Source organism: Miniopterus natalensis, chromosome 18 (assembly GCF_054644295.1).
Source record: "Miniopterus natalensis isolate mMinNat1 chromosome 18, mMinNat1.hap1, whole genome shotgun sequence".
Lineage (NCBI taxonomy): Eukaryota > Metazoa > Chordata > Mammalia > Chiroptera > Miniopteridae > Miniopterus > Miniopterus natalensis.
The window spans coordinates 24485785-24509544 of record NC_142098.1 but is presented as its reverse complement, the minus strand read 5'-3'; the positions used below and the strand labels follow the sequence as shown (position 1 = coordinate 24509544).

General features: G+C 47.6%; 2 protein-coding genes across 5 annotated transcripts; both read left to right on the top strand.

Moving 5' to 3' along the window:
- Positions 1 to 4: 4 nt before the first annotated feature.
- On the top strand, positions 5 to 12682 carry ZNF23 (zinc finger protein 23). 3 transcript variants are annotated; one of them, XM_087827381.1, is made up of 4 exons: positions 5 to 2840; positions 5012 to 5138; positions 5756 to 5869; positions 10387 to 12682. In XM_087827381.1, the coding sequence occupies exons 1-4, from the start codon at positions 2808 to 2810 to the stop codon at positions 12189 to 12191; spliced, it is 2079 nt and encodes a 692-aa protein (XP_087683507.1). In that variant the 5' UTR covers positions 5 to 2807; the 3' UTR covers positions 12192 to 12682. The 3 variants fall into 3 exon arrangements, with proteins under 3 accessions (XP_087683507.1, XP_016051718.1, XP_016051708.1); XM_016196232.2 differs by having other exon boundaries at positions 6 to 2840; positions 4962 to 5138; XM_016196222.2 differs by lacking the exon at positions 5 to 2840 and adding an exon at positions 3279 to 3481.
- A 7085-nt stretch (positions 12683 to 19767) lies between these two features.
- On the top strand, positions 19768 to 23199 carry TLE7 (TLE family member 7). 2 transcript variants are annotated; one of them, XM_087827482.1, is made up of 10 exons: positions 19768 to 19919; positions 19971 to 20078; positions 20201 to 20223; positions 20368 to 20426; positions 20950 to 21162; positions 21271 to 21512; positions 21718 to 21859; positions 22008 to 22161; positions 22709 to 22782; positions 23095 to 23199. In XM_087827482.1, the coding sequence occupies exons 1-10, from the start codon at positions 19768 to 19770 to the stop codon at positions 23197 to 23199; spliced, it is 1272 nt and encodes a 423-aa protein (XP_087683608.1). The 2 variants fall into 2 exon arrangements, with proteins under 2 accessions (XP_087683608.1, XP_087683607.1); XM_087827481.1 differs by having other exon boundaries at positions 19768 to 20078.
- Positions 23200 to 23760: the final 561 nt, after the last annotated feature.

Sequence of the window (23760 nt, the reverse complement as noted above, 5' to 3'; positions counted from 1 at the left end):
AGGGATTGCTGGCTAGGTTAACAGGGTTTGGTTAGTTCCAATATGGAAGTAAAGGAGGTGAGAATTGTTAAGGAAGGAAGTAAAGTCCATATGTGTCCATGTAGCAGTTGTTCTAAGATGTTTGTTTCCAGCATGCTTATGGCTCTGCCTTGAGATGAGTTTAGAACAAGTTTTGTGTTTCGATTTAGTTTAGCAACAGCTACGTAAAAGCAGTTCTGAAAACAGAGGCATTAGATATGCACAGGCCCCACTTCCTCAATTGCCTCTTGACTATTTTAAGTGATGCTCAGCAATGTTTATTACATTTTATTTTTTTCCATGATCACTAGCGGGCAGCATTTGAGTACAGGTCTCTATAGCCTTGTGGTATATAGTTAAAATACTGTTTTCCAAAGTTACTTAGTTCTTTTCTTTCTTCCCCTTCAGTGTGGTTATGTTACTCAGTTGCAGGATAGTTAGGTGTATTTGCTGTTGTTTGTGTTCTTTTTTGGGTCATCACCCCCATCTCATCCTGGTTGGTCGATTTTATATATAGCGGTACCTCGGTTTTCGAACATCTCCGTTGACAAACATTTCGGTTTACTAACGCTGTAAACCTGGAAGGAAGTGCTTTGGTTTTCGAACTTGCCTGGGAAGTCAGACATGCCACACAACTTCCACTGAGGGCAAGATCCTGAGGCCTAGCTGTTGGCTGTTGATCCCTTGGTTTTCGAACATTTCAGATCCCTTGGTCTTCTGGAACGGATTACATTTGAAAACCGAGGTACCACTGTATATGCATGTATATTTATTTATTTGGATATGTGAAACATTACAGTGGTTATGAAAGTCAGAACAAAAGGCACACTCAGAGACGTGATACTCCTTCCTCATCCCTTCTACCCAGTTTCCTTCCATCCTGTTCCCATTTCAGGATTCCTTTCATCCACTTCCCATGCACACCTGGTGCAGCCATCCTCCTTAGTTTCTGGTTTATCTTTCCATTTCTTTTTGCATAAGTGACCAAAGACACATTTTTTTATACTCCCTTTTTTTTCTTACACAAAAGATTGCACACTACCTTTTGCACTTTGCTTTATTTTATTTATTTGACAGTATACTCTGGAAATCACCCATATCATAGAGATAACTGTATTTTTTAAAAATTCCATGCATGCATACACAAGATTGTGTCTAATATGGCAGTTAAGAAGCATAGTAGTAAAATGAGCACCCATGAACACCCCACCCCATTAAGAAGGAGAACATTGCCAGTAGTACTATTGCATCTGTCTGTGTGCTCCTCCCAACCCACCTCGCAGCTTCTCACCCCTTAGAAGTAATAACTGCCTTGTTAGAGGTAACGTGTTAACGTAGCCTTACCCTTTTTTAAAAATAATTTTTATCACATATACATGTATATATAATGTGTTTAGTTTGCTTTTGAGCTTTATGAAAATGACAGCATATAGTGTCTGTAGTCGTGTGTTTCTAAATTCATCCATGTTGTGTGTAGCTGTGTCATTCATTCTTGCTGCTGGGTAACGTTCCATCGTAAAAACTGTATGACAGCTTATTTTTGTATTCTCAGTGGACATGTGAGCTGCTTCCAGTTTTTGGCTATTGAAGTGGTGCTAATGAACAATTCTGTACATATCTTCTACATATGAATTTCTCTGGGGCAGGGGTGGGGAACCTTTTTCCTGCCAAGGGCCATATGTATAACATCATTCGCTGGCCATACAAAATTATCAACTTAGAAATTAGCTATGAAAAAAGCTCCTAGATTTATTGAATTTCGAGTCCCGCCTGTGGTTGCCTTGGAAGGGCCAGATCAAATGATTTTACAGGCCCTATATGGCCCATGGGCCAGACGTTCTCCACCCCTGAAGAGTGGGAAAAACAAAGTAGCTCCAGATATGGAGGAAACGAAAAGAATGATAAACCAGCGTTTTCCATAACTGCAGTAAAGTTGAAATCCTGGAAGACATAGATGAAACTTTAGGAAAGTATAAATTTTCAAGACTGATTTTAGGATCAGTGAAAACCAGAAAAACCAGTCCATGTGTTTTTGAATATTATGAACAAGGGGCTCTGGGTCATGAGGCCCTAAATGCGATAGTGATCCCCTCTCTCAGGTAGCTGAAGTCTTGGCTTCTTTGCTCTAAGAAGGCTGGAAAATATGTGGAGGCAGCCTAATACCTCGTTTCTGGTCCAGCTTCCTCACGGTGAGTCTGGGCCATGCAGAAGGCAGACTTCCCAAGGTCTCTGCAGAGACATTAGGGCTTGAGGACACTTCAGCTGTGTGAGGAAACTGGCAGGATGTAGGGGAGCAGCTGTCCCTTTCCACGTGCTGCCTCCCTGGGCCTGACTCTGAGGCCTCTGCTGGGGCTGCAGCCCTCCTGCCTGTCTTCTCTTGCCATATAATTGAGGATGGTGCTTGTTTAGAGAAAGAGAAATAAATCAAAGGTCTTGGTAATGTCTTGTCTCTTGAGCAGAATCACTGATACACGAATGTTTGTTTTTATTCTTTAGGCTCTGCGTGCATTTTTATGTACACTCTTGGGTTTATGATGTGCATCAGAATTGTAAAATCCTAGGGTTCTTGGCAGTGAGCATCATTGTCATGGCTGGGAGGAGTCCTGGGTACTGAGCGAGTGAACAGATCTCTCCCTTCTTCCTGTGGCAGCGCCTGCACACACTCCTATCTGGACACTGGCTGCCTGTATCTTAGATCTTCTGTTCTTGGTAGGGGTGACTTGCTTTACACTTGTCTCTCTTTGTGTTTTTCCTTAGCTCCAGTCCTTCTCTGAGAGGGAGTCCAAGCAATGGCAGCCATGCTTCTGACAGCCTGGCCCCAGGTGAGCTGTGGGTTCTTCGGGTCTTCCTCTGAGCAGTTTCAGATTGAAGAAACTTAGAAGGGAAGCTGGTGAGCCTTCCGACGAGAGCTGGAGAGGGCCTCCATGCCTACGCCTGCGAGACTGGAACCTGTGGGAAGAGTGATGATGTGAAGAGATGGAAGCAGCAGGAGAGCTTGCCTGAAGGCAGCGGTGTAGTCTTGGGCACACAGAGGTTCTTTGCTCCTCTGGTACAGGGGCTCCCCCAGCAGAGGACTCTGGGGAATAGGAGATGTGGGAGCTGACCATGTAGGATGCCCCGTGTATGGGTGTGAATGGAGGAGGTAGCAGAGGACTGGGATTCCCAGGGACCAGGATGCAGGTGAAGAGGAACCAGATCAACGTAAGGATGGCTGTGCTTCTAATTCAGGGAAGATGAGGGGATAGGATCAAGGGAGGAAGAGGACTGGAAGCCCTGTGGGACAGGATGTCTCATTGTGCCCTGAGAGGCTTTAAGGGCTTGGGGTACAGTGGCTCAAACTGTATGTCTCATAAGAGCTCTGGACCCTCTCCCCCAGAAAAACGTGCAAACCATATTTTCCATACTATTTTTAGGGACTTCATGGACCCCCTGAAGCTCATCCATGGACTTCCATGGACTGCAGGTTGGGAATAATCGTAGTCATAGTAACTCCAGTAACATTGTTTGAGGCTTCCTACACTGCAGGCACCATACTAAGCACTTTCCATGGATCGCTCATTCCTGACAACTGACCTCTGAGATGTGCTGTGCTGGACTCATTACACCACAAAAGGCACGAAGGCAAAGAGGATAGGGTGACTTGCCCAAGGTCACACAGAGATTGTGTGATTCTTAACTGCCCAGTCTTGCGACAAGTGTGGAACCAGTGAAGTTAACTTGGTCGTATTTGTGATAGCTGTATCACATCAGAAAGATGTCCATTGGTCCAGGTGATGTGGGCTTCATCAGAAAAGTAGTTGTTAAATAGGGAGGATCTAATTACAGTAATGCTTAACATAAAAACCTTCAGGACCTAGTCAGGGTAGGGAGGTATGAGGGTGAGGGGGAGAGAGAGGGGTCAAGAATGAATCCCCAGAGTTCTAGCTGAGGTTTCCTGTATAGATGGTGGCGCGTGACACCAGCTGAGGTTTGAATTCAGGAGGAGGCACCAACGTACCTGGGTGAAGGGTGGTGGCAGCAGGCAGTGAAGGCATTTAATTTTGTGCAGAGAAATTATTTGACCTGTCCATGGTCACACAGTGGGTGACTCATAGTAACATGCAGAAGTTAGACTAGATTTGTTGCTGGGTGGAAGTTGGTAGAGTCAAGCAAGATAGATCCTGGCAGAGAGGAGTTGAGGGTAAATCCCTGCCAGTGTGCCCTCAAGGTAGTTAGAGAAGGCTGAGGGGGTCAGAGAGCTGCCAGAGTCTGCAGCTGCTCAGGAGGGTGGAGTTGGGCCTGCAAACATGCAGCATCAGCCCTGAGTGGCAGAGCTGGTGCCGCATAGGGTAATGATGCAAAGAGGAGCAGCCCAAAGGGTGGCCGAGTACCTGGCCAGCAGGAAAGCTGAGCTCCCTTCTCATCCAAACCTTGGGTGAAGTTGGAAAGGATGAGGCTTGAATGGGAGAGGGTAACAAAATGTTGGGTTTTAAGCAAGACCCATCTGGAAGCAGAGTGGGCTGCTGCTGCCACCGTAGACCCCTGGTCCCCAAGCCAATCTGGGCAGCACTGAGTTTCCTCTGTTGGAGGTTCTGAAGCAGAAGCTGCACAGCCCCTGCTGGAAAGTTGGTGACGGGAATCAGGCTGCAGATGGGGCTGGATGAGATGGAAGCTATAGCTGACCATTCTTTGGGAGCAGGATAGAGAAGCTAGGACCTCAAGGAGATGAAGTGGGAATGCTAGTGGGTCAGTCCTGAGCTGTGTCTGCCAGTGAGGGAGTGGTTGGTTATATTATCATTTAGAAGTATAAAAATGGCATGAGGTTTCTCCGCAATAAGAGAAGTCAGATATGCCCTGGTTTACTTTACAGGTGTTTTTCTCAAATCTTTCACCATGTTTCTAATTTAGTGCTCTTCATAAGCTCCCTCCCCGAGCCCTTATACTGCCCTCTGCCCCTCACTTAGGGCCTGAGCCATGGAGTTGGCCCTAGGGCAGCAGGAACCTGTTGTTTCAGAAGTCGGTGACCTTTGAGGACGTGGCTGTGTACTTCACCCCAACGGAGTGGGATGGCCTGTCCCCTGCACAGAGGGCCCTGTACAGGGATGTGATGCTGGAGAATTATGGGAATGTGGCCTCCCTGGGTAAGGCCTCTCCCTCTGGACGCAGACTGTTGGCTGGGGCTTCCTGACATCCTTTTCCCTTACATGTTGCAGGTGGGGTCTCTAGTAATCTTTTACTGAGCGGGAACCCCAGGGGCTGAGATTCTTAATCTCCTAGACTCGGGTTACTGGGAAGGGCAAACCCCAAGCTCTTTTTGGGTCAATATAGGACTTTGCTGGGACTAGTGTGCACTCTTTATCCACCCTATAGAAGCTGTATTTTGAACAGTGTGGAAAAAAGTAACTTACTGTTTCACAGCCTTACCTTTAGGTTCCCCTTCACCCTATCTGCTACCTAGGTCTTTCCAAGGATGTCAGTGTACTCTGAATATCTCAGGCCAAGGTAAAAAAAATGGTGTCCCTTTGAGAAGATTCTCCTTGTTTGTTCTGCATGAAGTCTCCTGGGCCCATGGTCTGGGCCCTTGTCAACTTCTTTCTCAACTTCTCAAGCCCATCCTCCCCCACATACACCTTAGGCACAGACACCCTGGGGCTCTTACCTTCCCTCCCCATTGCTGAGACAATCTGTGAAGAGGTTTAAGAACTCATCCATGGTAGACTACTCACCCTTCTTTCCTATTTCCTTTCCCCCAAAACAGGATTTCCACTTCTCAAACCTGCTGTGATCTCACAACTGGAGGGAGGAGGTGAACTGGGGAGGCCATCTCCACTGGCTGCTGGAATAGGCACAGACCCTCAAGGCCTCTGGACTGGTAAGGGAGGCACATATTGCCCATTATGCTCGAAAGTTGAACTATTTAGGAAGAGTTAGCATGTAAGCATGAGTTAGCATATTAGCAACATATAAGCATGCCACATTTATTTGCCAGCTGTACAGAGTAAAATTTAAATAAATTTTGATGATTTGTAGAGATAGGTTCAATTAAGACCTTTTCTGACTATTTTCACAATTTGCTATTTCTTTCTAATGCTAAGAACAGATAATTTTCAAATGCCTCATTCTAACTCTTTTTTAATCCTAATTTTGGAATTCTACCTTGCTCAGAAAAAATGAATGGATTCAGTAATTTGGGTGGGGGTAGAGGGTTCTTGCTGTTTTTCTAAGCATTGTCTATTTAATGCAGAGGATACAGAATTAAGTCTTTACACAGAATGGCAAAGTTGCCTGGTGGTTAATAAAGTCTAGTTTTTGGAGCAGGCTTTCTGAGGTTCAGTCCTAACTGTGCTACTTCCTAGTTCTGTGACTTTGAGCAGGTCGAGTATTTAGTTCTCTAAGAGTCAACGTTCTCATCCCTGAAAATGGAATAATAATAAAACTAGGTAGTAGTGCTAGCCTTAAAGTTTGAGGATGGAATGAGGTAACATGTATTATGTGCCTGGCTTATAGCGTGTGCTCAATGATATATTTGTTGTTACTGTTTTTGGTGTTTTGGAAGAGACAGCTTTATATAGTAAGCTGTAGGGAATAAGGCAGAAGGGAGGAAGTACTCTAATTCATTGCTTTTCAAACCATGTGCAAGTGAATTACCTGAGAGTCTTACAAATATGCAGATTATTATTTAGTAAGGCTGGTATGGGGCCAAGATTCTGCATTTCTGTTCAATTTCCAGGTGATGCCAATGCTTTCAGTTCCCAGACCACCCTTGAAGTAGTGAGCTTCTCGTTGGCTCAAGCAGAGTAGCTGCCAGATGACTTCCCATTTCCCATGAGGCCCAGCTTTACTTCCTGTATTTGGGGTCCATAAGAATCTCCTACATCCCTTCAATGAATCCTGTTTTTAAAAGACGATTTTAGTGTATTTTTGTTCCTTGTCATTCAGCCAGATGATCCGTGACCAATGAAGACATGTTTTGGACATGGAGAGTTTGAAGTGCTTCACATATAGTGTGTGTGTGTGGGGGGGTGATATTGTGGAGACCCTTAATCAAAGGAGTCTGGAAAATCTATAAGCAGTAGATATTCCTGAAGTTTTTGAATAGCCATCAAGATCTTAGCATTGATCTAATCCGTGTGTGTAGGTTTATTGGGGTTAGGACTCAAATGGATTTTAAGCAGGCAGAAGGGGAAGGTGTAGGGCACAAGTCCAATGTTGGCAGAGTTGACTTTCTTTTAAAAAATACTTTCTCATGCCCCCAAAAGGTTGAGGGTTTGATTCCCAGTCAGGGGACATAGCCAGGTTGCAGGTTTCATAACTGGTCAGAGGCAACCAGTTAATGTTTCTCATGTAGATGTTTTTCTCTCTCGCTACATCCCTCTTTTCTTCCTTCCCCTTTCCTCTCTCTAAAAATCAATAAAATATATCCTCAGGTGAGGATTAAAAAAATTACTTATATAAAAAAAAACCTCAGAAGCCCCATCCAATTATTTGTTTAAACCTCATTTGTTGGAACTATCAAATGGCCATCTCCACTGCAAGAGAGGGTGGAAAATACAGATTTTAGCTGCCGTTTTTATTGCTACCTCATTAAAAAAATGGACGATGTGCTAGTAAGGAAGAAAGGGAGAAAAGATACTGGTCAACCAGTAACCAGTAACATGCCACACTGTAGGATTTGGTAAATAGAAGGTCACAAGTATAGAAAAGTTGGCAAAGAATGTAAGCAGTCGATCCACATAAATACATATTTTAATCAGTGTGAAAAATGTTCACCCTCAGTAGAAACTAAAGAAATGCAGATTAAAACAATGAGATGTTTCACCTATCATATTGAAAACAATTATAGTAAGTGATGGTGAGAGTACCACAAAACAGGAATAGACTATGGGAGGAGAATATGAATTGGTAGTTTTTCTAGAAGATACTTTAGCAATACATATCAAGAGTCCTTTAAAAGTTTGTACTTGAGCCCTGGCCGGTGTGGCTTGGTTGGGCGTCATCCCATGCACTGCAAGGTTGCTGGTTCGATTCCTGGTCGGGGCACATGTCCTGGTTGTGGGCTTGACCCCCAGTAGGGAGCGTGCAGGAGGCAGCTGATCACTGTTTCTCTCCCTCTCCCTTCCTTTCTCTCTAAACATCAATAAAAATATTTTTAAAAACCCAACATACTAAAATGTTTGTACTTGATAACCTGGGTGGTTCCTTTGAGGGCTATATCCTAATAAGGTAATCCAAGATGAAGACAAAGATGCATGTGCATAAAAGTTCGTCATAATTTTATATAATAAAATACTGGAAATAACCTGAATTTTCACTATAGAGGGAATGGTTAAATTAAGATCCTTAAAATATACAGACTTCCAGCTGTAAGTATTAGGGATGCAGTGTACAACATGATGACTATACCTAGCACTGCTGTGTGATATTTAATAAAGTTGTTAAGAGAGTAAATCCTGAGAGTTCTCATCACAGGAAAATAATTTTTTTCCTTTAAAAAAAACTTAAAAATCTATATGAGAAGATAGATGTTAGCTGAACCTATTGTGGTAATAGTTTCACAATATATATGTAAATCAAACCATCATGCAGTATGCCTTAAACTTATACAGGAAATGTTTGTCAATTATTTCTCAATAAAACTGGGGAAAAAATTAAGGTACCGGTGCAAGATGGAGTCCTATTTAGCAATTAAAATATTTTTACAGAATATCTAAAGACATTGGAAAATTATCATTATCAATGTTGAAGAAAATTTTGTTTTGAAAAAAAATGTTTAGAGAAAAATGACTGAAAGGAAAATGATTGGAGAAGAAATACATCAGAAGATCAGCAGTAGTTTTTAGGTGGTTATAGTTCAGGTAATTTGAATTTTCTTCTTTGTAAGTTCCTGATGCTACAGGTGGATATTATTTTTATAATCAGGAAAAAAATTAATAGTATTTTGAAACTGTTTGCTAGGGAGGCCCTATCTGGTTTGGCTCAGTGGTTAGAGCGTTGGCCCAGACTGAAGGGTCCCAGATTAGATTACTGCCAAGGGCATGTACCTTGGTTGCAGGCTCGATCCCTGGCCCTGGTCGGGGCTGTGTGGGAGACAACCAATTGATGTGTCTCTCTCACATCATTGTTTCTCTTCTCCCTCTCTCCCTCTCTCCCTTCCCCCCCTCCCTCCTCCTCCCCCCTCCCTCCCTCCCATTCTCTCTGAAAAGCAATGGAAAAAATATCCTTGGGTGAGGATTAAAAAAAAAAAAGTTTGCTAGGGAGATTTAGGTCAATAGGAAAGTGATTATTATAATGACATACTGGGGAAGAAGGCATATTACATGTAGTTGAGGAGAGAGAGAGATGAAAAAAATAGAGACAGCATTTTGGGCCCAATTTTAAGAAATTTGGGAACAAATGAGGTCAAGTGTTTCTCTATTAGGTCTATAAGGATTATAGAGAGACGAATGAGTTTATAGAAGGAGTTTGAGGGAACGATCAGTTTTAGGATTGAATGAAGAGGTAAAAGGCAAGTCAAGGAGAATGCAGCAGTATTCTGGAGTGGGAAGGGATAGAATTCAAGGGATCAGTAGTGGGCCTAAACTTAGCCTTTCTGAAGTAGAGAAAAAAGTTGAAGGAGGAAATTTGGAAAGCCTAGAGTTTAAAGTTCTAAGGAAAGAACCAAAATTCTTTCCCTTTTGCTTCCTTGTGCTGCCTACACTTGCCATCCCCAGTACCACCACATGTTGTTGGATCCTGTACCTTTTCCTTCTTAAGCGATTACCATTTTATTAACAAGGGACACAGTGACATAGGGATAATTGAGAAGAAACTGCAGAGTGTAGTAAAGTATGGTGTGATGGAAAGAATGCTTATTTGGTGGATAAGACCTAGAATTTTGTTCCACTACTGTCACTTTTAACCTTCATGTTATTTGTTATTGGTTTAGAGACAGTCTTTTAAAATCATTACTTTAAAATTATAATATTGGCACATGCTCACAGTACAGAAACTATATAAAGCTGGGGAAAATCTACTAAACTTCCTGTGTCAATTTGCTGTTTCTTGTGTCTTCTTCTAGAATTCTTCTAGGCATGTACAATATATACGTCTATGTCAGCCCTTTTTTTTTCCTTTACACAGATGGAATATCCTCTGCGTACCATTTCTCAACTTGTTTTTCAATGTAACAGTATATCTTAGACATCTTTTCCTGTCAGCATGTATGGATTTATTTCATTTTCTTGCCAGCTACATATTATTCTACCTTATGGGTGACCTTAGACTCTTTCACCTAGTTTAGTGATTTTAAAGAGCCCCTTGATTTCTATGATCCTTTAATTCTTTCTATCACAGTTCTTTTATTCTTCTCTAACATGGTTCTTACGTGACATTTTCTGTTTTTTATAATAGATATTGATATCCAGACTGACAATAATATGGCAAAAGAAATGTATGAAGAAAAACATAATACATCATTTCTACTTCAGGGGGATTTATCCCAGGAAACAGACTTCTCAGAAGCCTATATTCTAGAAAAACAACAGCAGGAAGTCCACCTAGTAGGAAATATGAAGGAAGAAAACAGCAGTGTCATTGATACAACAGTGAAAGATAACACAAGCCCCATGGAGGAGTGTTTGTTTAGTGAGAGTCCAAACTTGAATCAGTGTACTACCATCATCTCCACTGGAGAAGACACCCCTGAGTGTACCAGATTGGATAAATCCTTGAGCTTTGACACAAAACTTAATCATCATGAAATAAGTAATTCCAGGGAAAGACCATTTGAATGTGAAGAATTAGTGGAAACCTTTAAGTATAACTCTCAACTTAATCATCATCAAGATAGCTACACGGGGGAGAAGCCCTACCAGGGTAAGGATTGTGGCAAAGCCTTTAGTATCAATGCAAAATTAATTTGGCATCAAAGGTTTCATAGTGGTGAGAAACCCTTCAAATGTGTAGAGTGTGGGAAAAGCTTTAGTTACAGTTCCCATTACATCACACATCAGACAGTCCACAGTGGGGAGAAGCCCTATCAGTGTAAAGTATGTGGGAAAGCCTTCAGTGTTAATGGGAGTCTAAGCAGGCATCAGAGAATCCATACAGGAGAGAAGCCCTATCAGTGCAAGGAGTGTGGAAATGGCTTCAGCTGCAGTTCTGCATATATCACACATCAGAGAGTCCACACTGGGGAGAAACCTTATGAGTGTAATGACTGTGGGAAAGCTTTCAATGTTAATGCAAAATTAATTCAACACCAGAGGATCCACACTGGAGAGAAACCTTATGAATGTAATGAGTGTGGGAAAGGCTTCAGGTGCAGCTCCCAGCTTAGGCAGCATCAGAGCACCCATACTGGAGAGAAGCCCTGTCAATGTAAGGAATGTGGAAAAGCCTTCAGTAATAATACAAAACTCATTCAGCATCAGAGAATCCACACAGGTGAGAAGCCCTATGAGTGTACTGAATGTGGAAAAGCCTTTAGTGTCAAAGGGAAGTTAATCCAGCACCAGAGAATCCACACAGGTGAGAAGCCCTATGAGTGTAAAGAATGTGGAAAAGCCTTCAGGTGTAACTCACAGCTTCGACAGCATCTGCGAATCCACACTGGAGAGAAGCCTTATGAGTGTAATGAGTGTGGAAAGGCCTTCAATGTCAATGCAAAACTAATGCAGCATCAGAGGATTCATACTGGGGAGAAACCTTTTGAATGTAATGAGTGTGGGAAATGCTTTACTTCTAAAAGAAATCTCCTTGATCATCACCGAATACATACTGGAGAAAAACCTTATCAATGTAAGGAATGTGGGAAAGCCTTCAGTATCAATGCCAAACTAACTAGGCATCAGAGAATACACACTGGGGAGAAACCTTTCAAGTGTATGGAATGTGAGAAAGCATTTAGCTGTAGTTCTGACTATATTGTACATCAGAGAATCCATACTGGAGAAAAACCCTTTCAATGTAAGGAGTGTGGAAAAGCCTTCCATGTTAATGCCCATTTAATTCGGCATCAGAGAAGCCACACTGGGGAGAAACCCTTCAGATGTGTGGAGTGTGGCAAAGGTTTCAGCTACAGTTCTGACTGTATTATACATCAGACTGTCCACACTTGGAAGAAACACTTTGTGTGTAATGTGTGTGGGAAAGCCTTCAGGTTTAGTTTCCAACTTAGTCAGCATCAGAATGTCCATCATGAAGGAAAATCCTAATGAGGAAGATGTAGAAAACTCTCAAGATTAATGCTGAACTGAATCGGTATCATCAGATTCACCCTGCTGGGAAGCCCTGGGAGAGATGAATATGGCAATCTTCACATGGAAACAAATCTTTCTCATTTTATTACTTTTAAAATCAGGAACAATGACTACTTAAAAAGTAACATTCAAAAACAAATTGTTTTATACTAGCAACCAATTAGAAAATATAGTGGAAGAAAATATCCCATTCCCAATACCATCAAGAAAAGTAGATTTTCTAGGAATAAACTTATTAGCAGTACCTAGATAGATCTCCACTGAGGGCCACAAATAGAAATTAAATAAATGGGGAGAAAGAAACGTTGTTCTTCGATAGGAAAACTCAGATGTTCACTGTACCTAAATTAATTTATTTCCCTGTCATTTTTGACAAGCATGCATCACTTTTGTAAAGAGGAAAATCAATAAAGAGTTCCTTGGAAAAGGAAAAATGTGAGTTGAGTAAATATTTTATTTTTGTGGAATAGAGAAAACCTTTCTAAGCATCAGATGAAATTTAGAAACCAAATATAAGGGAAAATATCGGTAAATTGACTTCAAAATGTTTTTGTTTTAAAGAATCCCAAATAAGGTTAAAAGATAAAGCACAAGAGCAGAAATACTTTTGTAAAATTTGTTATATAAAAGTAATAATATGCAAAGAGATTTTACCATTAAGAGAAAGATAAATAATCTAATAAAATCCAGCAAATGGCATTAGCAGGCAGCTTTTTAAAAAAATATAAAAAAGATTAATAAAGTAAGATGTTCATCTCGGTAGTATTCCAAGGAGAGAAAATTAAAACAGGTACGCATGACCACACATAGGGAGCCCCCAAACCTTTCTCCCATAGACAAGATATACCCACAGATCCTCCCATAGACACACGCAAACATAGATGTACACAGACACTCAGAGACATAGGCCACCTCCCTGCCCCAGGCACACCTGCTCCTGTGCTGTCTAGCTTGAGGGATCATTGTTGGTTGGGAGTGCTGTCTTGAGTGCTTCAAAGGAACTACCCTGTCAGAAAGCTAATGACATAGTACAGGACTCGAGCAGTGTCTGGGAGATGCCATTTGTAAGTCCCTCCCTCTCCTGCCCCCTTGCTCTAGAAGCTGAGCATGTATGGAGGCAGACTCTGGAGCCTCAGAACAGAGGTAGGAGCAGGGTACCTCTTCGGACCCTCTGGCCCTGCTCTAGGAAATACCAGGCTGCACAGTGAGACCTAGAAATGCCCTGGGCAATTGGGTCCCTTTACTTATAGGGAAACACCCAGAGATGGATGGCACTCTTCCTGGTCACATAGCAAACTAGTGGCTGATGTGGTCATTTACCCAGGTCAGAGGAGAGGTGAGGTGGTCACAGCTCACGCCAGCCCTCCTGGTTCATGAACAGCTTGTAGATGGTTTCTGGATTTGGCAGCCAGGGGAGGTAGGGACAGGAAGCCCTGCAATCCTGGTTCCCAGAAGGGTCCGGCAGTTTCTTTTATGGCAGGAACTAGGCAGGGACTCTAGGAGGGTTAAGTTACTGAAGACAACCTGATGTCCAGCAATCTGCCATCAATGTTCCGTGTGACCTTGGCCTCCCTGGGTCTCAGACTGGTACCAGGGCTCAAGGCCATTCCCACCTGGATGGTCCCTGAGGGTTTTCTCCCTCTCTGTAGGTTTGGTATTGCCCAGGGCTTGTCCTTCTGTTCAGGTCCCAAAGGACATCAGGTGAAGAAGGTATAGACACCTCATGAAGTACTGTGGCCACATCGCCCACAACTCCCTGGGTCCAATGGAGGCCTTAGGAGGGCTAAAAGGAGTCACAGTACTGGAGACCCCTGTCCCCTCACAAAAGCATTTCTTTTCTGAATTGGAACCACGGGCCTGGAAGAGCCAGGATTAAATGAAGTCTCCCTCAGTCTGGGTCAGCGTGTTGTGTCCCTGCAGCACAGGGCACCTGCCCGCCCCAGCCCTCAGACAACGTGTCCTGCCCAGTCCGGGTCAGGAGGGGACACTGCAGTTCAGAGGAAAAGATGGCTGCCGGAGGGCACCCAGCAATTCAGGGAAGAGCCTGGTGCGAGGCCCAAGCAGGGCAGGGGTGGGAGGGTCCTCGGGCTGGTGTAGGCAGGGCTCAGTGTCATCTTGGGGAGTGGGACAGGGGGCTCAGCACAGCTCCCCCGGGCTAGCGGCCCTTCCTCCCGGCGGCGGGCCGAGGGTTCTGAGAAGACGCCCGCGCTCTGCCTCTGAAGTGCCCATGCTGCCCACACCACAGCCCCGCCGTGTCTGCTCTCCCGTGCTGAGGCGGATCTGAGGCCAGCCCCTCCCACAGTCCATCCAGTTCAACTGAACATCTGTGGAAGGCAGGCCCCTTCCACAGGCCGGGGCTCGCCAAGTGCTGGGGACCCCGACATGAGCGAGCCTCGGCCTTCCCCGAGAGCTCCCCGCAGCCCCTGCCCCCATCGCCCAGGCGCCATATGCACCTCAGACCACGTGGTCGCAGCAAATCCGACAGCTCCCAGGACTCCCCGGGCGCCAGCCCCGGGTCCGGTCTGGGCTCGCCCTGCGGAGCTGCGGGTCCTCCGGCTGCCCGCGGCCGGAGCCTCCCTCCTGCTCCCGCCCTGCCCCTGCTCACCGGCGGTACCCGCGCGGGCCGGTCCCTGGTGGCTCCGGTGATCCTGAAGTGTGGCCCCATCCCCTCTGGGCCACTGAAATCTCACCCACGCCTAGACCCAGCCCAGGCTCCAGGAAGCCCTCCCGGGCTGCATGGCCGCACGGCGCCTCTCTCGGCTGGTCTCCTTCAGCCCGCCACGGTAAGGGGTGGTTCCTCGCGTCCGCCGCCCGCCTTTGGCCCGGGAGCCCGGCGCCCACGTGCTCCCGGCGTGTGGACGCGAGGCTCCGGCTCCCACCCGCCCTGGGCCGCGGGCGCGCGCGGGGTGAGGAGAGGGGGGCCGGCCTTCCGCGCGACCCTCCCCTCGCCGGGGCCTGGGGCGCGCGCCTCCTCGCCCTGGGGCTGTTTCGGCCTCCGCGCGAGGAGGAGCGGGGACGTCGGGCCTGCGCGAGCGGGGCCTGGTGGTGACTTGCACTTGGTCCTGGAGAAGCCATTCGGAGCCACTGGCCGCAGGGCTGGGCCCCCGCTTCCTCCGGCGGCCGGCCAGGTCGCTCGCTGCAGGGCAGGGGCCGCCGCCGCCGGCTGTCCTGCAAGGGCGGGAAAACCACCGGAGGGGCCGCGGGCTCCCGGGTGGCGGCGGAGAGCCTCCGGTGCACCGCTGGCCGCGACGGCGGCTGGACGTGAGCTTAGAAACCCGGAAGGCCTGCGGGGCCCGGCGGCGGAGCTGCGCCGGGGAGCCCGCGCCTCCGGAGCGGGGAGAACTCGGGACGGTTAGGCCGGCGCTTTGCAAACTTTCCTTCAAAGCAGCCTAACCCGCCCCGCGCACGCCCCCGTGCCTCCGAGGCCGCACTGCAAACGCGCTGTGAAGCGGGGCCGCTTGGCAGCCGGGCCCTGAGAGCGAGGGCAGCGGGCTTTGCTTAAAGGTACAGTGAGGTGGGTCCAGGACGGAGTCGGTGGGCAGGGTTCGGAACACAGGCGCTCCCCAGCCCGCCCGCGTGAGGCGGTAGGAACGACACAAGATGGGGGAGACAGGAGCCGCCACCATGCTCTCCAGGGCACCCCCTAAGGAGTGGTGGTTGGAGGCTCCCATGACTAAGTGGGAGGAAGAGAGGAAGCACAGGGACCTGGCGGACAGTGAGGAGGGTCCTGGCTGTGCCGTGCCGTGTCCCTTCTGCCCCGGAGCTTCCTCCTTCTTCACACTGAGCTCGGCCAGAAGCCACCTCCCCCTTGCTGGCCTCCCTGGTCTCTTGGTCAGCATTGCCTGCCCTGTGCCCTGCCCCAGCTCCCTGCGCTCACCTCCTTTCTGATCGTTCCCATGCTGCGCCCCCGCCCTTTTCCACTTGGAGCTGCTGGTTTACCGGCTCTCCCTGTGGATCACAAGCTCCCTGCGGGGACAGCGCATTGGGCCAGGCAGGACCTTGCTGGGGCATAATTTCCTGTTGAGTGGATGATGTCAGTGAATCTAAGGGAAGAAGTGTTTTGTGCCTGTTTGTATATGGTTTATACATTTTCCTCAACAGCCTTCCACGTGAATTCCCAGGGGGGCTCTAGTGCTGGGTGAGGTGGGAGTGGGGTGCGGGGTAGTACCCTGAGCACAACCGTGAAGTGCACAAGGCCATGAGCACAAACGTCTCACAGGTGGTAAGAATTGGGTTGCTCTCCTATTGCCCACGGGAGGGCGCTCCAGCCTCCAAATAAAGATGTGGAAACTGAAGTTTGAGGTCCGGCTCTGAGGATCCCAACTCTGGCCTCAGTGTTCGCCCACCATGTGCTGGGGCTCCCCACCACCACCACCACCACCACTACCACCTGTGGCTATAGCTGGTCAGGGTCTCTGGGCAGGGGCACCGGCAGCTTGCTGGCTCAGCTCCTAGGGAAGCAAAGGTAAGGAAACCACCAGCCAAACTGCCTAAGGCCAATGAATGAGAAAGAAACTAGAACAGGAGAGTGTCCATTGGGAGGGCAGGGCCAGGCCGGAGGCGAATGGAGGGAACAGAGCTGGAGCCGATCCAGTTCACCACCCCTTCCCCTCCTGCCAGAAGGGGACCACCAGACAGAAGGGGTAGGCAGTGCTTCTCAGATGGGGTCCCCAGGGCAGCAGTGGCTGCATGATGGCATCTCCTCACAACTTGTTAGAAATACAAAGCCTTGGGCCCTACCCCAGACCCACAGAATCAGAATCTCTGGGGGTGGCTGCACTCCGTTTTAACAAGCTCTCCAGGGGGTTCTGATGAGTGCTCACATTTAGGAACCCCTGGATGAGACAGCCACAGAAAAGAAAGGCTTCCCTGGTCTTCACTTTTAGAGACACTGGTGAAAGATGGAAGATCACAGAGCCAGGCCTGTTCAAGTAAGAACAGGGGGAAGAAAACGAAAAGTGGCGCCTCCTTCCTCCCATAACCACCCATACTGGGTCAGCCCAGAGCCAGCCTTCCTAAGCAAAGGGGATTCACCCAGCAGTGAAAATCTGAATGGCTCTTGTGCACAGCCCAACACAGCTGTCCACTTTTAGCAAACACTAGCTCCTGTGGGGTGGCCCGAACCCAATCCAAAGACATGTCCCTCTAAAAATTTCTCACTCCATCTTTCCCCCTGCCATGAATTTCCTTGGCAGATCCCCATCTTGCCATTCATCCAAGGACACAAGGAAAGGTGTTAATCGGAAATGACAGCCCAGCGGTGGCTTTAAGGTTGGCTGTGGTTGTAGCCACACCTGGTAGATGAGCCAGACACCGGACCCAGGGCTTGATTACAATTAGGCTAAAGTTTAAAAACAGCAGCACTGCAGGGGCAGGGTGTGGAAGGGAGGGTCCAGAACTAGGGAAGGGGGTTCCCAGCACTAGCTAGATCTCAGCTCTGCTGACTTCCCATCTTCAGGGTTTGACCTGCTTTCAGAGGTGAGTTTCATGCCTTGGGCACTGGTGAGTGCGTATCTTGTTGGTAAGGCTGACTCCCAGCTCTAGCATTTTGTGTTGAAGCTTGGGAAAGAGGGAATTGACTGGTAGGGGAGAGGTCTCTGTATTCCCAGCGTTGGGGATAGTGCAGAGGGGAATCCTGGTTATCAACTTCCTTCTGCTTTTTCTGGGAAGCCTTGTCTTATTCTTAAGGTGAAATCTTGGTTAAATGGCCTCATTGCATTATCCAACCCCCAAGCAAGGGCCTGGGCAGCTCCCTCCCCCCATCACACTGGGCTGGAAACATGTGCTTTGTGCTTTTACCCTCAGCAGGGCCCAGCCAGCCCTGATGGCCCAGTTAAAGGAGCCTGATATGCATCAGGGAGAATTTGTTAAATTATTTAAACAAATAACTAAGAATCATGAGGGCCCCAAATGATCATTTGGGGGAAGATGCGAAAGAAAGGATTTGGTTTAGAAAAAGGCTCAAGTTCCAACCGTTTTTAATTTAGGTTCAAATAGTCACAAATATGTAGAAACTATCCTAAGTTATTTAGCATCCACTCTTCCTAATATGTACATACAAACATATGCAAAAAAAAGTTCTCATTTCCATCCTTTTTCACAAAAGCTGCATATTTTCTGAATCCACCCCTCCCACCATGAACACACCTTGGAATTTTCCATATCCATGCATTAGTGTTCTTATTATTTTTAACTGTTGTGTAGTATTCCACTTTCTGCATGTACTGTAACTTATTTCATCAGTCCCCTCCTTTGGGTATGTACAGTTATCTGCTATCACAACCAGTGTTTCAGCTTGTACCTATTGTTTCTTGCATACATTCAAGTGCACCTTTAGGGCAAATTGCTTAAATTGGAAGTGCTAGGTGTGAGGGAAACTGCATTTGTAATTATGGTGGATGTTGCCTTCCTTCCTATGATGGGGAGGTAGGAAAGGAGACTCTGCTTACTAGCTAATTGCTCACCTGCTCTGAGCTTCAGTTTTATAAATCTGTAAAATGTGGCCCACACAGTTGTAGGATAAAATGGGCTCAGCTATGTAAAGCATTTGGTTGAGCGCCAAACACATAGCAAGAGCTCAAAGGTGTCAAGATTCATGGAGGCTGTGATAAAACTGCCCCCTGCATATTCCTAAGGGCAGGCAGCCTGGGTTCTCTGGGGAATCTGCTGGAGTATTCGAGAGAAGTGGTGTCTGAGAGCCAACGACTGAGCCTGGTCAACAAGGCGTTGGTTCCCATTGGAAGATGCCCTGCTGAGCCATCATTTTGCCCCTGAGCCTTCTAATATTCCCTGTTAATGGCACGCTGGACCTCCCCAGGGCCTTCTGGGGCTAGCCTGAATGAAGGCACTTGGTCTGCCTTAAATCCTCCGAGCTGTGGTTCCTGGCACAACCCACAAATAAATGCAATCTCTGCCATTTATTATGTTTGTCACTAGCTTTATGTAATTCTGAGTATCCTACAAGCATGATTCCATTCAGTTCTCAGAGTTCTCCCACCAGGTAGGAAAGAGTGTCACCACCTGCCACCCTTTTCATCTCTCTGGAACCTTGCCCCATCCAAATGGAACATCATGTTCACATGACTTCTTCAGAATTCTTCCACGCTCTAGGGGCTGAGAGGCTCTGTGATGTGAGTGGAGTTTCCTGTTGCTTTACATTTTGTTTACACTGGGGATGAACCTTCATTTGACGAATTTACCACCAGATGAAAGGGAAAGCTTGATTTTATGGGACCATAAAAGTAGTCCGTGTGCCTAGAAGGAAAAACATAATGTCTGGTAACATCGCAAAATGTCTCTGTGAAACTTGTCACCATTCCTGCCAACATTTTGTATAAAAAGTTAGCAACCAATCTTTTGAATCCTCTCACCCTGAGAGGTGTTCTCTGACCCTTCTAAATAGACCCCAAATGGCGTATCTATTCTCTTGCTACAGGGGATCAGGACTAATTGGGAACTCAGCATCTGTTTGACAGGCCCATTGCTCAAGCCCTAGAACCAGGTGGCTCGGGCACTTCACTGATCTAAGAACATGAGTGGAAAGAAGGAAGAGACTTCCTTCAGTATCCTCAGAATTTATGATGAACCAGAAGAGAGGAGATATGAGCCAGAAAGCTCTGACATTTCCTCCCAGCATGGGCATCAAGGACAGTCCCAACTGGATGGGGTGTATGGTACACCCCAGTGGTCTCCAGGCTCTCCAGCGCAGCACGGCCCAGTTTATCAGGAGATGAGCTCTCTGACCCCGCAGCAGTGGGCCCTCCAGGCCCTAGACAGGTCTGAGCTCCAGGCCAGCTGGCTCTCTGAGGGGCAGCCAAAAGAAGAAGCAGAGTTGGGCTCCAGGTAGGTCTCTCTTGCACAAGACTGGTTGGGGGACAGGAACTGACCTGGAGGGAGGGGGTCCTAGCACAGAGCTCTCCATTTCATGCTCTGTCTCCTTCCTCTCCCCCCTCCATTTGTCATAGCAGCCTACCAGGATCGGAGTTTGGTAAGTTGCGCTGGGACAGTGTGGGCAGGGAGGGTGGTAGCTCTCGGTTCTCACATGGGACCTAGGAACGAGGTCTTGGTGTCGGGAGGGCAGGCTGCCAGATGTCCATTCTGTGAGCAAGTGGGCATTGATATTTCCCGGCAGGCCAGCCTTGTCCTTCGCCTCCTCCCAGTGAAGAAGTCTGGTCATTCCTCAGAGCAATTGTAAGTGTCTTCTTTTAACAAACAAAAAAACTTGGGATCTTTCTCTTCCCCATTACCCCGCAAACAAGGAGCTAGTAGGAAGGTGAGGGTGTGCATTGTGTCTCTACTCATTTTCTCTCCCGTAGGTGATGGGTGTCCTGTGGCTCCCTGCTGCTTATGAACTAGGCTGTCTCCCTTCTCCCACCACTAGTATATAGGGCCTCTGCTCACAGAGTCACTTCTAGAGCTGTGTCCTAAAGGACTCTGGGCCAGGCTCTGCTGTCACTGCTGGCACTCAGAATTGTCCCAAAAACGTGGCCCTGTTTATCAAGGAGCAAAACCTGGGCATGACCTGGGCTAGTGCAGAAGATGCCAGTCGTCTGGGTTCCCCAGATGAGAACACAGGTCTGCCTGGGGGTGAGAGAGGAGCGACTGGATGAGTGGTTAGGAATGTAGTCAGAGGACAGGGACAGGCTGTCCCCCATGGATGAGGTAGCTCAGGTTGATGACCTGTTCAAGGCCCCCCACCCTCTCCTCTCCCCAGCCCCCCATTGCAGATGAAGTGGTGGTCAGGCAGAGGACCCCACGTGCATCCTGGAAGGTGGGCAAACTCTGCCATGGCAAGAAAGTCTGTGCCATTGCCATCAGTAGCTCGACTCACCATGTGTACACGTGTGGCCACGGCTATATCAGGGTGTGGGATGAGAGTGCTCTGCATACCTGGAACAAGGCGCCTCAGGCCCAGCTGAACTTTCAGGTGAGGGGTATTCTAGAAGGGCTTGGGGGAACCCAGACATGATTCTCTCAGGAGACTCAGAGCTTGTGCTTTGAGGAGGTGATGTGAGAATGTGACCTGTTCCTACAGGACCGTCATAACTGTGTCCTCACCTGCAAGTTGTTCTCCGATGAGCAGAGCCTGATCACTGGGGGAGTGTCCCGGACCCTGACTCTTTGGGATCTGGCACCCACACCCCGCATTAGAGCACAGCTGGCCTCCACAGGCCCCATATGCTACTCTCTGGCCATCTCCTCCAATGCCCAGATCTGCTTGGCTTGTTTCAAAGGATTTGTTGAGATTTGGGATTTGCAGAACCAAATCTTGATCAGGTATGACCTGGGGGAGGGCCTGCTGATAAGGCCTTCGGGGAAGCACGTGTCCTTTCTGGACCTCACTTTCCCTCTGTGCAGTAGGACTAGGTAGAGAGAGAGTGTATCTGGGGTCCTTCTAGGGCCTTTCTGGGCCCAAAACTTCTGGGGGGGGTGGGGCGTGGAGTCCAGCCAATACACAAACCTCTGAGTTGTTTCCCACCAGGAAGCACGAAGTCCCTGAATATGGGTCTCGATGTGTGGACATCACGGGCAATAAGTTCTGGACTGGAGGTGAAGACACCAGCCTGTATTCCTGGGACCTCAGGAGCTGCCAGAAGCTGCAGCAATACAGTCTACACCATGAGGTGCCTGGTTGGCCACCATTGGGCTGGGTGTGGTCTCCCATGACTGGGATCTGTGGGTACCTGCAGGAGCAGGGCCCAAGTTTGGAGGTGGGTACAAAGGATGGAATTGGCAGCTTTGAGTGCTGACTTCAAACCTTCTTCCAAACAGATCCTCAGCATTACCCATGACCCCAGTGAGGAGTGGATGTTAGTGGGCCTGAGGACAAGTGATATCATAATCCTGCACACACAACGGAGGGAGGCATTTAAGGCCGTCGTACATAAATATGTCCACCACCACAACCTCCAGTTTGCCTCCTGTGGTGAGTGAGAAGCCAGGTGACACCTCAGGGTGTTCTGTCACACTGTAGGGTGTCTACTTACTTGTAGAGTCTGGACCCAACCTTGTTTCAGACTCTTAATTTCCCCCTGTCTAGCCCTAACACCGGCCAAGCAGAGACCCAGGTGTCCACTTTTCCACGGCTCTCAAATCTGCATTATCCCCCCTGCTCCAGTGTTTCTCCCTCTGATGGCCTGGCTACCTTTCCTATCTTCTCTCTCTACTCACCCTGTCTCCTTTTCTGGCTCTCTCTGAAAGGGAAGCTTCCTCCACGGAATGACAGCCTAAAGACACAGGCAGACGGAAGAGGAATGAAGCCTCAGCTGAATGTCCTTTTGTTCAGTGATGCTCACCACGATCCTGTGTGTGGCTGGCGGGTGGGGACAGATGAGGGAGTGGTTCATATTGTGGTTCTCTGATTTTTATAGTTGGGGAAACTAAGGCAGAGAAACTGCTTCTCTAGTCCAGCCGGGAACAGAGCTGGGACTAGACTACAGTATCTGGCCCCTCCATCTGTTTTTCCTTCACAGGGAGCTATTTTGTGACCACAATGGATGAGTCAATCCACTGCTTATCTGCACCCTCTCTACAAAGGTTGTTTCAGGTACTGGAAGGAGGGGTGTGAAAACCCAGGCACTTGGAGCTGTAGCTCTAGATCCCAGTGGGTCAGATCCCAGAGATAGTGCTGGAAAGTTCCTCTGAGATAGCATCCAGGGCCATTTAATATATGGGAGGAATGAGGAATAAGGTCCTGTAAACTCAGGGGCTCCTCCTTGAGCCCTGAGACCTGGCCCTGTCTTCAAACTGAGCCTCAGGTCTATGCTGAGCCTTGAAAGAGCCCTAAACGAAGTCTTCACCTCTTGCCCAAGCCTGGCCCCTGCATGTAGTCGCTGTCTTGGCCTCTCTTTTCCTCTAGGAAGAGGAATCTACAGAAGTCCTGTGTTGCGATGTGTCCTCTGACAACCAGTATCTAGTCACGGGCTCTAAGAACTGTGCCACGGTTTACCAGCTCTTGTATTGAAGGTTGCATGCCGTGGTGCTGCTGGTGAAGACCCAGAGAAAGCCAGCATGCTGAGAGGGTGACCTCGGGTGCTGGACAACTTCCAGCGCCTCCTGCGCCTCCACCTTCTCCTCGATGGCAGGAGATCTGTCTGTTCCCCTCTCCCCCAAAACACACCCCTAGCCCGCACTCCCAGGTTTTTATTGTACAGCTTAGGGATTTTTCACTTTGTTATTTTTCCACCACTGAATGCTGGGTTTTGGTGGGGAAACTTGCCTTTATAATTAATAAAATAGAAAAGCGAAAACCAAAATGGCCTGGATATGTGGTCAGTTCTTTCCAGTAACAAACTCATTGTGGTGGATTGCTTATGCCCCCAATCAGCAAATTCCAGGATGGGGAAGAGATTTTAGACTAGACTTAGTTTTATTTTTTAATTCTCACCCAAGGGTAGTTTTTTTTCCATTGCCTTTCATAGAGAGTGGAAAGGGGAGAGAGAGTGTAGTAACATGCCGTACAGGCTTGTAGCCTAGGAGCAACTGGCTTTACCATATAACCGAAGTGTGCAGTAGGCTACACCAT